Below are 15,022 nucleotides of genomic sequence, written 5' to 3'. Positions count from 1 at the left end.
GGCATAGTGGTAGTTGAAAGAGAGTCATAAAAAGGCATTTTAATTAATTTCCCCAAAGGGCAAGAATGACAAACATTGTTTCGAGCCTTATTACATTCAATCAAATTACTACTACGTAAAGAACTAAGAATTACATCCCCCGGATGACCTAAACGGGAGTGCCAAATATGAGGAGAGATGACGGTAAAAACAGATGGTGCGGAAGACGAGATAGCTCGATAATTTTTGAAGAATGGATAAAGATCACCCGAACTCTCACATCTCATGAGTTTGCTCCCCGTCCGTAAATCCTTCACAGAAAAGCCAAAAGGATCAAATTCAACAGAAACCATATTATCGATAGTAAATTTACGAACGGAAATAAGGTTTTTGATGAGTTTAGGTGCATGTAAAACATTTTTCAGGTTTAGGGAGGGATTTACTTGAAAAGATGTATGACCATAACCACGAATCAGAATCATGTTACCATTACCAATAACAATGCCATTGTTTTTGCTCAATTGATAGTAAGACGAGAGAGTACCTTGGGAGTTAGTCATGTGAGATGTGGCTCCGGTGTCCATGTACCAATTGTTGTCATCGGGCGGATTCAAGGACATTGTATGCATAGCTTGGTCAATATGTGTGGGCGCATACCCACTATGTGATGACGGGGTTTCCGAATAGAACGACTGTGGAAGACGAGTTCCGAGAACGCCCTGCTGTGACGGGGCTGGGCGTGGCTGCTGCCAGCCGCGAGGCTGCTGCCACCCTGTGGTGGGGTAAGGGCACGGTGGGGTGGCCCACGGCTGTGGCCCCCAAGCAGCCCAAGGGGGGAAAAACCAAGACAGGGCAGTGGCCCCTTGGTGCTGCGACGCGGCGGGCTGGTTGGCCTGGGCGTTGTTCCGGCTGCCCCCGCCGCTGCTCTGCCCATTCTTCGTGCCACCGCGGTTGCTGTTGCGGTTGCCGCCGCTGCAACCGCGGTTGTTCTTCTTTCCACGATTGTGAGAATTTCCCCGATTATTGAAGGTATTTTTAGAATTGTTGGGCTGCCCATTACCAGAGAAATTATGAGGAATAATATTATGGGAAACGAGAGCAGCATTCGACCGGGAGTCGTGAATGGCGTCCTCGCCATGGCTGTCTTCCTCAAGTTCGAGCATCGACCGTACAACGTCAAAAGATGGGAGAGGAGTACGATGCTACACCGTTGTTCTAAAAGTTTTATATTCTTCCGATAACCACGCAGAAGACAGAGCATAAGTCGTTCGTCGGACACTTTGTGGCCGACGTTGGCGAGATTGTTGATACGCCCAAATTACACCTTTAATATCAGGAGTAAGCGGTCGTTGTCAAATATAGAACCCAACAAGGTTGGGGTCGAATCCCACAGAGAATACGATGAAGAAGAATACTTAATAAGTGTAACACCCGACTGTTAGTCTATATTTTCAGGGGAAGGGTAATATAATAAAAGTTTGATTGTAGTTTGTTCATTAAAAACTGAGAATGGTTATAGAATGTAAACAATTGGTAAATGGGGCTAAGGTTGTGGTTCAAATGGAGAGTAATACGATTGGGTATCAATTCAACTTATTTATATGCCTAGGTGCGTTAAGCCAAGGGTTACGTGATTCTTGCCAAAAGTTTTCCAACCAACTCAGCAATTTTCATCCTAGGCTTTTCCAAGCCCTAGAATGTTTCCTTTAACAGAACTCCCATGTAGCCTCAACTAGCTTTCCTATTCCTAGCTCAAGCTATTAGATGGATTTAATGACCCAAATTGTTGCTATTAACTCTTTTCCTAACCTCTACTTTCTTTTCCAAGCAAAGTAATGGTATTAAGGCACAAGTAATGTTGTACACCATCACAAGACATTAATGCTTGAAGAGCTAATAGAAAACACCACTAGCATATAAATGTAGTATGAATATGAAACCCAATCACATAACTAACACATTTGATCCCACAACCTTAGTTGGAGGATTAGCTACTAATATTCATTAAAGATAAAACAATCAAGTACAATGTATGCATAAATCTTACAAAGGTGTTGGATGGAGAAGATAACAAAAGCCAAAAGAATCTCTTAAATACTTCACCAACCAACAATAAATGAACTCCACCCAAGGTTTATGCTAAAAACTACAGAATAATTGATCCAAAACCCTAGACAATCTATTTATAGCATGTCCAAAACGGGAACAATTTCCAGACAAAAATGCCCCTGTGCACCAGATGCGTCTCGCACATGGTGTCGCAAGTGCAACATGCGAGTCGCATGTTGCACCAAACCATCGCATGTGTGACAATCTTAATCGTCTGTTGAGCAGCATATGCGACATCATATGCGAGTCGCATGTGCAACATGCGACTCGCATATGGTGTCGCATGTGGTGTCACACATGGTTTCTTCTTTCGTCTCTTTCTGTCAGCAGATGCTGCATCACATGCGATTCGCAGGTAGCACATGCGACTCGCATGTGATGCCATTGTTCAGTTCAGCTGACTTTTTGGTTCGTTTTCCTTCATTTTCCTTCAAGTTACTTCCGGCATATGTTATTCTGCAAATTGTCACAAAAACACGAGAAACGACATCAAAAGTACTTGGGGATGTGCAAAAGACTAAGTAGTTGGTGTCGAATATCACGTAATTTCACGACTCATCAACACCCCTAAACTTGTACTTTTGCTTGTCCTCAAGCATTTAAAACAGAACTACAACATATGCCAATTACTAGGTACTACAATGATGATCGTGACCAGTCAAAACATAGTTATTCAAAATACGAGTTCCCCTCCCTCTTGTTGCGAGACGTGGTGCCTTTCCTCAAAAGGTGGGAATTAACCGGCTGCTGCACTTGATGACACAAGGTTACTCTATCTTTAAAAGAAATGGCTTCAAATGAAGCGTCAAGAAGTAATTCTTTCGTTGAGCCTAGTAATCCATATGCCCTCACAAAGAGACCAAAGAAAGTCCCACACACACATATTCACGAATAGCAACTGGGACAAAAGACGAATAAGGAGAGAACCACTCACACTCAGAAAAGAACAAGTACAAGTACAAAAAATGTGGTGCCATATGCTTGCCCTTTAAGTATTTCTCCACTAATGTAAACACACTTGTTCAAAATCAATTAGGACTTGCGGGTCATAGCTAAGGTTCGGGGTTACGGTGGGGTGAGATTTGGGTAAGAGTGACTTGACGTCTCCCTAAGCATTTTCGAGCACGCTCCCTTCACCTAATCCGTACCTTTTTCAACATTTAAGCATTATCTGCCAATTCGTGACTCCTTTTGCCAATATCGTTATTGCTTCTCTAGTTTCCCCACTTATTCCTTTCATCACAACCATTATTCACACCCTTGCTTTCACTGCTAAATCTACGATTTGCATGTACATATACACACCTTTCTTTTACACAAATATCTACATTTTTTTTTTTTTACTAACACCCCCAAACTTATGCGTTTTCGCCTATTGTAGCGTATTCGATTTGCTTAGGGAGATAGGGTGCTGAAAAATGGGTAAACAAGGGAAAAAGGAATGGGGCCTGTCGCAAGGTTGTAATGAAAGAAAAGAAAAACAAAGTTACGGCTCGAAATGGGTTAACTAGGATATCAATGCAATGGGTAGGAGTTTTTAGGTTTCGTGGCAGTCCAAAGAGAGCCTAATATCCTTTTTCAAACAAGTGTAGTTTAGTATTTCGCCTTGAGATACTTTCCAGGCAAGTTCTAGATCACAATTACGCACAAGACTAGAACAATAACCTTTCACACACATGGCACATGGATTACTTTGCTAACTTCTAACTACTTCTCAACCCATCATTCTAGACTTGCACAACATTTGTGTGTCACCAAATGAGCCATGTTAGTGTTATTCCTCCTCTCTGAGTACATATGCAAGAATTTTGGGAGGGGTGTTATCAAAATACGATGGAAAAGCGAAACAAGAAAAATTTATAAACCGATCAACCATCACTATTATACTTGGCAATGACAAAGTACAAGTGAACAAACTTAAACATGAGCTTATCCTAAAACGATAAAAACAAACATATACAATAAAAAAAAAAAAACATGCGTGAGCTGTCCTACCCCCAACAAAAGGAATATGTAGTGTCCCCAATGCATCAAATGTAGTACAAGGGATGAGTAACTCACGATGGACGCTTGGCGTCCGATGGTGTCTGATCAGCAGGGAGGACCTCCAACGGAGGTACTATCAATGGGAGCGTCGCGGCATCACCCTTCCTCTCGGGTGTCAATATCTCAGGTCCCACAGACGGGGGCAGTCGTGTGTCAGCAGGAGGAGCGGTGGATGAACTGGCCTCACCCGCCCTCGGGGGTTGAGAGGCCCCCCTGGATTTTCTGCTCGCCTCAAGGGACTGCTGCATGGCCACATATGTGTCTATCTCGTCTTCAGCGATACCAGCAGCTCGGGCGGACGTACGTGCCTCCTCAACAGCTGGGTCAACCTACAGCTCCTCATCAAACTCTTCCTCGCTTTCTTCCCCCTCTTCTTCCTCTTCTTTCTCAGTTTCTTCGTCCTTCCACCTGACTCCTCCACCCCTTTGTCCGAAGGCATGGCAGGCGCTGTGGGCCCAGTGGAGAATAAGGAGGCACCGGATGGTAGAATGGGTGCACTGAGCTCAATGTCATGGGCTTTCAATACCCGAATGTCCTTCTTGACTTTAGCTAGGTCCGCCCGAATGGCAGGAAGACCGCCTGCACTGCCCCCCTCAATCTGTTCCAACCGACGATCAATGTGGCGAACATGCTCCTTAATTTTGTCCTGCTCTTTTCTAATATCTGTGATCGCCTGAGTGTAGGGTGCCATTACTGCCTCAATCGCCTCCTTCACAAAATTGGGGAGCCGCTCAACCAACCAATTAACTTTAGCATCTGCTGCCCGGAGCACTCGCATACCCTCGGCAGACACTCCACGAGCTGCTGTGGTAGATGGCGGAACCGTATCAGTAGGAACTGTAGTGGAAGAACTCGGAGGGTCAGACCTCGGTGCTCGAGGGGCTGTGCTAGGAGTGGTCTCCTCATCATCGGTGGCCAAATCTTCGGACTCAAGAATATGAGCATCAAGTGGTGTCCCCGAAGCTCTCGGCTCTGTGCTCACCCGCTTTCGCTTCCTAGTTCCCGGTTCCAATTTGGTGTAATCAATCATTTGATCAGCCGGTACATTCCTATCCACCCGAGGAATATGACGAACCTCTGTCCGGCGGCATAATTCAGTAATCAAACAGGCAAAAGGGAGCGATGTGCTCTTCTGAGTGGACGAATTCTTGATGTGGTCTCGGATAATTTCCCCCACATTGACAAGATGGCCCGACATGAGCGAAGCAATGAGAATACACTTTGCAATAGGTATGTTGGTGTTGTTCTTGGAAGGAATCACCCGCGATGATACGAGAGATAGCCAAAATTTTGCTTCGCGGTTGAAAGTGTTCTTCTCAATTGTGACCGATGGATCTAGCCATGGTGGAGTCCCAGAGGCAATTATTGAAGCAGCCCACTCTCGATGCTCCTCCGGGTTCTCCATCTTCAATTCATATTCCGAACTTACCGGAGGCCATCCTTCAATAGGGTCTGTTTCGCGGCGTTGCTCATATAGAATGGATGTTATGGTATCGGCAGCACAATCAATCTCTTTCCCCCGAACCGGAACCCAACACAAATGTTCCAAGTTTTTCTTTGGTTGGCGGCGCGACTTCTTCGCATTTAAGGTGGCTGCATAAGCTGCGTAGAATTCCATTACTAGGGCCGGGCAGTATGTAGCGGGTTGCATGAAATAAGTCCATCTCAAGGTCTCCAGCTTGCGAATGATTCCCGGACATTGGTCGTGCAGCCCTTGTAGAGTGACTCTCTTTTCAACAATGAGGCCCCGGACTGGATTCCCATCGGGCTTAATTGTGTTCCAAGTCTTATATAGTTCCCTAGATCCAGGCACGGTAAACCGTTGCTCTATTGCTTCCCTCCGTTGACCTCTGGTTACAGCATCCTCGGGTTCAGGAGAGGAGGCCCCATGTGTCCCCTCTTCAGACTGGGGGACGGGATCAGCAGGTGCCTTGTCTTTTCGTCTTCGTGTTGCTCGTTTTCCTCCACCTTGAGGTTGATTTGAACGAGCCATCCTGCACAACATACAAAAATATACCCATTATTTATGGTGTTCCTTTAACAACGATAAAGAAACAATTTTTTTTTTTTTACGGTGGCACCACATGCGAATCACTACATGTGAGTCGCATGTGTGACATGCGACTCGCATATGGTGTCGCATATGATGACAGTGAGATCACTACTTGTGAGTGTCTCACTGTCACCACATGCTGCAGCATATGCGATTCGCATGTGCAACATGCGCATCGCATATGATGCTCGCATGTGAGTCACTCGAGTTTTGTTTTTAACACAGATGCACACAAACAAAACAAAATATGTTTAAGTAACTTTTTCCGTTAATATCGTTTTCCCCCGTCTATCATTGGAAAAATTCTATTAAATTACTCACACACATCTATATTCGATGATTGTTCTTCACAACAGACAATGACACTTTGTAATCCAAAAGGCATCACGGGTCCTACTTCACAGGTAAGGTGCCATGGGTACTTAAGAATTCCCCATTTTGGCGAACGATCATATTTCCGCACCATTCAGGCATTCAAAGGGTCATTTAGGCATTTAATCACATGAGTTAAGAGCGAGCCTAAACTAACAATTCTTACAGCAACTGGGTACTCAAGAATTCCCCAGTCATTATCTCATTCGTCATTAACAACCAATTCCTAGATGGACTACACAATCATGGGTACTCAAGAATTCCCCATTTTTCATCAATTCTTAATCAACCCACAAAATCACATAAAATAGATCTACCCGACTAACTAAATACAACGAGTGGTACGGTACTACGGCATGATAATGACATGGAATTGAGCAAGTAGTAAATACCCACTAATTACAGGAGCGAAAAGTCGACATACCTTGAAAGTTAATGAAAGTAGGAGACCTTGAAATCCTTTGTTTTCAGGGGAAAAGAAGTAAATACCAGTCAGGATTTGGGGAGGTGATTAAAGATGATTAGAGTGAAATGGAATTATGGGATGATGTAGGGGATAAGAAGGAATGGGAGGAGAGGGAATCCTGAAGTTGTAACTGAAGATGAACGGTTACCTTATTTTATTTTAAACAAAACGTTTCCGTCGGGTCGGGTCGACCCGCGAACTTTCACCTACCTGCACAACATGCGACTCGCACATGATGTCGCATGTGTGACATGCGAGTCGCATGTTGTGACACTCCATCGCATATGATGACAGAAACTTTTGTTCTCAATGACTGAATTTTGGCATCAGATGCGAGACGCATTTGCCATGGCAGACACCACATGCGATTCGCATGTGGTGTCGCATGTGGTGTCAGTTGGCATTTTTCCAATTCTTCTTCTTTGTGCACACTTTATTCCTACACACTTGGACACACATCAAAACATCGTAAAAGAACAATAAACACATGAAAATGAAACTTGGGTTGCCTCCCAAGAAGCGCTTGATTTTACGTCGCAGCACGACGTTGATACCTGTTTAGCCCTTTTATGGCTCGTTGAGGATGAAGACCTCGATAATCTTTGCTTCATTCTGAGATCCCCAGTAATGTTTCACCCTTTGCCCATTCACTTTGATTTTATTACCACTTGGGCAAACAAGTTCAATGGCTCCAGATGGGAACACTTGCGTGATTTCAAACGGGCCAGACCATTTGGATTTCAACTTCCCGGGAAACAACCAGAGCCTGTAGTTAAACAACAATACCCGATCTCCGATGCTGAACTCTCTTTGCAAGATCTCCTTGTCATGGAAGTGTTTCATGCGGGCTTTGTAGAGTGAAGAACTCGCATATGCCTTTAGTCGAAATTCATCGAGTTCGTTCATCTGCTCCAACCTCAAGTTTGAGGCATCACCCCATTCTAGATTCAACTTTTTCAAGGCCCACAATGCCTTATGTTTGAGTTCCACCGGAAGATGACAGGCTTTTCCAAATACCAGTTGATATGGGGACATGCCAATTGGTGTCTTGTAGGCTGTTCGGTATGCCCATAGGGCATCATCCAATTTCCTTGACCAATCAGTCCGGTTAGCATTCACTGTTTTGGAAAGGATGCTCTTAATTTCTCTATTTGAGACCTCAACTTGGCCACTTGTTTGGGGATGATACGGGGTGGACACTTTATGCTTGACCCCATACTTCTCAAGAAGAGTCTTGAATAATCGATTGCAGAAATGAGAGCCCCCGTCACTAATGATTACCCTTGGAGTTCCGAACCTTGACAAGATAACCCTTTTCAAAAATACAGTGACACTTCTTCCTTCATTGTTGGGGAGCGCGACGGCTTCCACCCATTTGGATACATAGTCTACTGCCACAAGAATGTACCTGTTACTGTAGGAGCTTACAAATGGACCCATAAAATCAATGCCCCATACATCGAACAATTCAACTTCGAGAATCGGTGTCATTGGTAGCTCATGCCTTCTTGATATTCCCCCATGCCTTTGACATTGATTACAAGCTTTCACAAAGTCATGAGCATCTTGATGGATTGTCGGCCAATAAAAACCACTTTGAAAAACCTTAGCCGCCGTTCTTGAGCTACTATGATGTCCACCCACCGGTGATGAGTGACAAGCTTCGATGATGGGCATCATTTCTACTTCGGGTATGCACCTCCTTATGATTTTGTCGGCGCAAACCCTGAATAGATATGGCTCGTCCCAATAGAATTTCCGGGCATCACTCAAAAACTTCTTCTTTTGGTGGAAGCTCAAATCCACTGGCATAATGTCGCTTGCATGGAAGTTAGCAAAATCGGCATACCAAGGGATCATGTCATGCGACCCCGCCATTACTTGCTCATCCGGAAATGACTCATTGATTTCTAGGCCGTCCAATGGACGCCCACCTTCTTCAAGACGAGACAAGTGGTCCGCCACTTGATTCTCACACCCTTTTCTATCTTTGACTTCAAAGTCAAACTCTTGCAAGAGAAGGACCCAACGTATCAACCTCGGTTTTGCATCTTTCTTTGTCATGAGGTAACGTAAGGCTGCGTGATCGGTGTGAACAATCACATGGGTGCCCAACAAGTAAGCCCGGAACTTCTCGAAGGCAAACACAATAGCTAGCAACTCTTGTTCTGTGACAGTGTAATTCATTTGGGCACTGTTCAGAGTCTTGCTTGCGTAGTAAATTGGGTGAAAAATCTTATCTCGCTTCTGGCCAAGAACAGCCCCCATAGCAAAACCACTTGCATCACACATCAGCTCAAAGGGTTGAGACCAGTCCGGGGCAATGATGATAGGAGCCGATGTGAGTCTCTCTTTCAAAACCTTAAATGCCTTCAAACAAGAATCATCAAATACGAACTTCGACTCCTTCTCCAACAACTTGCATAGAGGGTTGGCTATTTTTGAGAAATCCTTGACAAATCTTATATAAAACCCAGCAAGCCCAAGGAAGCTACGAACACCTTTAACGGAAATTGGAGGGGGAAGCTTAACAATAACCTCAATTTTAACTTGACCAACTTCAAGCCCCTTTTCCGAAATCTTGTGCCCCAAGACGATGCCTTCTCTAACCATGAAGAGGCACTTCTCCCAATTTAGAACCAAATTTGTCTCTTCACATCGTTTCAATACTTGGGCAAGATTCTGCAAGCATTCATCAAATGAATCCCCAACTACGGAAAAGTCATCCATGAAGATTTCAATGGATTCCTCAACCATATCGGAGAAAATAGACATCATGCAACGTTGAAATGTTGCGGGTGCATTACATAACCCAAAAGGCATTCTCTTGAAAGCAAAGGTCCCATAAGGACACGTGAAGGTAGTTTTCTCTTGGTCCTCGGGAGCAATGGTGATCTGGTTGTACCCGGAATACCCATAAAGGAAGAAATAATAATCTCTACCCGCAAGCCTATCAAGCATTTGATCCATGAATGGCATTGGGAAGTGATCCTTTCTGGTCCACTTATTCAGCTTCCAATAATCCATGCAAACACGCCATCCGGTAACCTTACGAGTGGGAATCAACGCATTTTTATCATTTGCAACCACGGTGATCCCACCTTTTTTTGGTACGCATTGAACCGGACTCACCCATGAGCTATCCGAAATGGGGTACACAACCCCGGCATCTAACCACTTGATTATCTCAACTTTTACGACCTCTTGCATGAGAGGATTTAACCTCCTTTGATGTTCAACGCTTGGCTCACAGTCTTCGTCAAGCTGAATTTTATGTGTACAAATACCGGGTGGAATCCCTTGAATATCCGCAATACTCCACCCGATAGCTTTTTTGTATCTTCTCAAGATCACCATCAACCTCTCTCTTTGCTCATCAGTCAACCGGGCAGAAATAATCACAGGCAATGTGTTGTTGAGTCCAAGAAACTCATACCTCAAATGTGAAGGAAGAGGTTTGAGTTCCAAAGTAGGAGGCTCAATAATTGAAGGTTTTGCAGGAGGAGCTGCTCGGTTTTCCAAGTCAAGATCGAGTTTCTTTGGATTGAGGTGATAAGACCCCATTCCAATCAGTGCATTGACCATCTCCTCAAATTCTTTTTCGTCATCCCATTCATAATTCATTATCACCGCCTCCAACATATCACCTATATGCTCTTGTTCTATGGTTGTCTCCATTGCTTCATCAATTGTGTCAATAACCGACACAACACTCATATCCGTCGGTTGTTTCATTGACTTGCAAATATGGAAAGTGATCTCTTCATCATTCATTCTAAATTTCAGATCACCTCTTTCCACATCCACGAGGGCACGCCCTGTGGCTAAGAATGGTCTTCCCAAGATAATGGGAACTTCAAAGTCAACTTCACAATCCAAGATCACAAAATCGGCCGGAAAAATAAATTTATCCACCCTTACAAGCACATCATAAAAAATACCAATGGGCCTCTTTACGGTTCTATCTGCCATAAGTAATCTCATCGTGGTAGGACGGGGGGTGCCCAATCCCAACTTGTTGAATATAGAAAGCGGCATCAAATTGATGCTTGCTCCAAGATCACATAAAGCTTTAGCAAACTTGTAATTACCGATGGTGCATGGAATTGTGAATGCTCCGGGATCTTTTTTTTTGTGCACCAAAGCTTTGGTGACGATTGCGCTACAATGATGAGTGCCCCCAATGTTTCACTGCCAGGGTTTCTTCTTTTGGTCACAAGATCTTTCATGAACTTCACATAACCGGGCATTTGTTCAAGTGCCTCAACCAATGGAATATTTATTGAGAGCTCCTTTAATCGATCTATGAACTTGAGGAACTTTCCATCTTCCGCTTTCTTTGCCAATCGTTGGGGAAAAGGAGGGGGAGGCCTCATAACGGGCGGTGAAGCCCTTGGTACCTCATCCACCGCTTTCTTGCTTTCCGAGGCATCATTAATTTCCGGGAGGTCCTTGTCAGTGATGGGTTCTTCAACCATTTTATCTTCATCACCCAGCACATTCTCTTTCACCGACACACTTTCCCCGACTGTTCTGCCACTCCTGGTAGTAATTGCGTTGCATTTATGGTCATCATCGTTCCTTGGGTTTGCAACTGTGTCACTAGGGAGTGAGCCTTTCTGCCTTTGGTTTAGGATTGTAGAGATTTGGCCAAGTTGAGACTCCAATTGTTTAATGGAGGTAGAGTGTGAACTAACAATTTGACCCATGGATTTGACCTCATCTCTTGTCTCCTTGCAGAAGGTGTCGGTGGATTCCACTTTTGTCAATACCCTTGACAACATCTCTTCAATTTTTGAATTAGCGGAGTCACTGTTGGGCGGTTGACCAGCGATTGGTTGATTTCCCTTTGGAGGGACGTACGGATTTGTGCTCCGATGATTGTTGTAATTGTTGTTGTAACCCCCTTGATTGTTGTCACGATTATCTCTCCAATTAGAGTGACCTTGTTCTTTGTTCCAACCTTGATTCCCTTGACCTTGCCGCCAAGATCCTTGATTTGGACCTTGGTAGTTCGGACGGGAACCCTCCCTCAGATTGTTGACATAACTTGCCTCCTCATCATACATTTGGAAGCATTGCTCATCCGGAGGAACCCCTTCACAGGTTTCTACAGCGTTCACCTTTTTGCTTCCACCACCCATGACATGTTTTGTCAGAAGGTCCATTTGGGTGACCAGTTTTGCCATGGATTCATCTCTCTCTTCCTCCTTCTTGATCATCTCACGAGTGAGCACATGTTTGGAGGAACTTCCTCCACCCACTTCCGAATCTCTGGTGTGCCATGCTTCATTAGTCTCGGTCAATTTATCCAACAATTCACAAACGGTGGCATAAGAGTTATCCATAAGAGACCCCTCTGCAATGTTGTTCGCCACTGATTTGTTGACCGCATCTAAAGATCTATAAAATGTCTGTAGAAGCACACCATCGGGCAAACCATGTTTGGGACAGCTTTTGACTTTCTTTTTAAAACGCGTCCAAGTTTCATGGAGAGCCTCATCCGGAAGTTGACGAAAGTTGTTGATTTCGTCACGGAGTTGTAACATCCGCGATGGAGGGAAAAACTTCTTGAGGAATGCTTCGGTCAGTTCCTCCCAAGTAGTGATGGATCCGGAAGGAAGATCATCTAGCCAAGCTGTGGCTTCCCCCGTTAGAGAGTACGGGAAGAGCCGTAGCCTGACTGCTTCCATTGAAACGCCCGGATGCACATTGGTAGAACAGACCCCAAGAAAATTTCTAAGGTGCCTATTCGGGTCCTCTTTGGGTAGACCTCCGAACAGGCCCTTAGTGTTGAGCAGGTGCAGCATTGTGTTGGTTATAAGGAAACTCGAGTTTCCAATCAAAGGCGGGGGCTGAATTGCAGCTGCATAGCCTGCCCCCGCAGCTTCTTCACCAACCGCTACTGGTGGATTTTGGACAGGCATACCATCCTCATCCATATTGCCTGCACAACAAACAACAACAAAAAGGAAATAAGAAAAGAAATAAAGACTAAAAGTAAAGTTTTACACTAATTAGTAAATTTCTAGACCGTATTCCCCGGCAACGGCGCCAAAATTTGATACGCCCAAATTACACCTTTAATATCAGGAGTAAGCGGTCGTTGTCAAATATAGAACCCAACAAGGTTGGGGTTGAATCCCACAGAGAATACGATGAAGAAGAATACTTAATAAGTGTAACACCCGACTGTTAGTCTATATTTTCAGGGGAAGGGTAATATAATAAAAGTTTGATTGTAGTTTGTTCATTAAAAACTGAGAATGGTTATAGAATGTAAACAATTGGTAAATGGGGCTAAGGTTGTGGTTCAAATGGAGAGTAATACGATTGGGTATCAATTCAACTTATTTATATGCCTAGGTGCGTTAAGCCAAGGGTTACGTGATTCTTGCCAAAAGTTTTCCAACCAAATCAGCAATTTTCATCCTAGGCTTTTCCAAGCCCTAGAATGTTTCCTTTAACAGAACTCCCATGTAGCCTCAACTAGCTTTCCTATTCCTAACTCAAGCTATTAGATGGATTTAATTACCCAAATTGTTGCTATTAACTCTTTTCCTAACCTCTACTTTCTTTTCCAAGCAAAGTAATGGTATTAAGGCACAAGTAATGTTGTACACCATCACAAGACATTAATGCTTGAAGAGCTAATAGAAAACACCACTAGCATATAAATGTAGTATGAATATGAAACCCAATCACATAACTAACACATTTGATCCCACAACCTTAGTTGGAGGATTAACTACTAATATTCATTAAAGATAAAACAATCAAGTACAATGTATGCATAAATCTTACAGAGGTGTTGGATGGAGAAGATAACAAAAGCCAAAAGAATCTCTTAAATACTTCACCAACCAACAATAAATGAACTCCACCCAAGGTTTATGCTAAAAACTGCAGAATAATTGATCCAAAACCCTAGACAATCTATTTATAGCATGTCCAAAACGGGAACAATTTCCAAACAAAAATGCCCCTGTGCACCAGATGCGTCTCGCACATGGTGTCGCAAGTGCAACATGTGAGTCGCATGTTGCACCAAACCATCGCATGTGTGACAATCTTAATCGTCTGTTGAGCAGCATATGCGACATCATATGCGAGTCACATGTGCAACATGCGACTCGCATATGGTGTCGCATGTGGTGTCACACATGGTTTCTTCTTTCGCCTCTTTCTGTCAGCAGATGCTGCATCACATGCGAGTCCCAGGTACATGCGATTCGCAGGTAGCACATGCGAGTCGCAGGTACATGCGATTCGCAGGTAGCACATGCGACTCGCATGTGATGCCATTGTTCAGTTCAGCTGACTTTTTGGTTCGTTTTCCTTCATTTTGCTTCAAGTTACTTCCGGCACATGTTATTCTGCAAATTGTCACAAAAACACGAGAAACGACATCAAAAGTACTTGGGGATGTGCAAAAGACTAAGTAGTTGGTGTCGAATATCGCGTAATTTCACGACTCATCAATTGTCTGCAAGAACTTTGAGCCTGGTACAGTAAGCTTTCACATTCGGAAAATCCACCAATTTGGTGTTTGTGAATTTTGCATCAAGAGCAAGAGCTCTAGCCGATTTGTTGTCCTGAAAGAGATAAAGGCGATTCCAAGCCTCGACTGCGGTGTCCTCTTGATGAATGATCGTGTTGAGAAGATCATTTGATATCGTACCATATATCCATTGTCGAACGATGTCATCTAGCCGTTCCCATAGAGCCTTTGTAGCAAGTTTCTCAGCTGCGGTTGCCGGGGATGGCACGGTGGGGGAGACAGGAGGTAATATGTGGTCGATCACCAAGTTTGCTAGGCAATGGAGCTTGAAGAGGGTATCCTAGTTATTGTATTGGCTTCCTTCATAGTCAAGAACAATAGGAATGCATGATTTGATATTGGTGATTGTAGTCGCAGGATGCAACTTGGACGCGTCAACCATGGAGAAGAGAAGGAGGAAGGGCCGAAGAGGAGAAAAACGAAAGGGGGTGGGCGG

The 15,022-nt window shown here is 44.1% G+C and overlaps 1 protein-coding gene across 1 annotated transcript; it reads right to left on the bottom strand.

The window, feature by feature from the left end:
* Positions 1-7,592: 7,592 nt before the first annotated feature.
* LOC132637057 (uncharacterized) lies at positions 7,593-12,214 on the bottom strand. Its single transcript, XM_060354205.1, has 6 exons — positions 12,080-12,214; positions 11,288-11,644; positions 10,356-10,844; positions 9,615-9,860; positions 8,795-9,500; positions 7,593-8,497 (listed from the first exon to the last, which is right to left on the bottom strand). The coding sequence occupies exons 1-6, from the start codon at positions 12,212-12,214 to the stop codon at positions 7,593-7,595; spliced, it is 2,838 nt and encodes a 945-aa protein (XP_060210188.1).
* Between the last annotated feature and the right edge of the window lie 2,808 nt (positions 12,215-15,022).

The sequence above is a fragment of the Lycium barbarum genome, chromosome 4, assembly GCF_019175385.1.
Source record: "Lycium barbarum isolate Lr01 chromosome 4, ASM1917538v2, whole genome shotgun sequence".
Classification (NCBI taxonomy): Eukaryota; Viridiplantae; Streptophyta; class Magnoliopsida; order Solanales; family Solanaceae; genus Lycium; species Lycium barbarum.
This window is presented reverse-complemented; position numbering and strand designations above follow the sequence as displayed.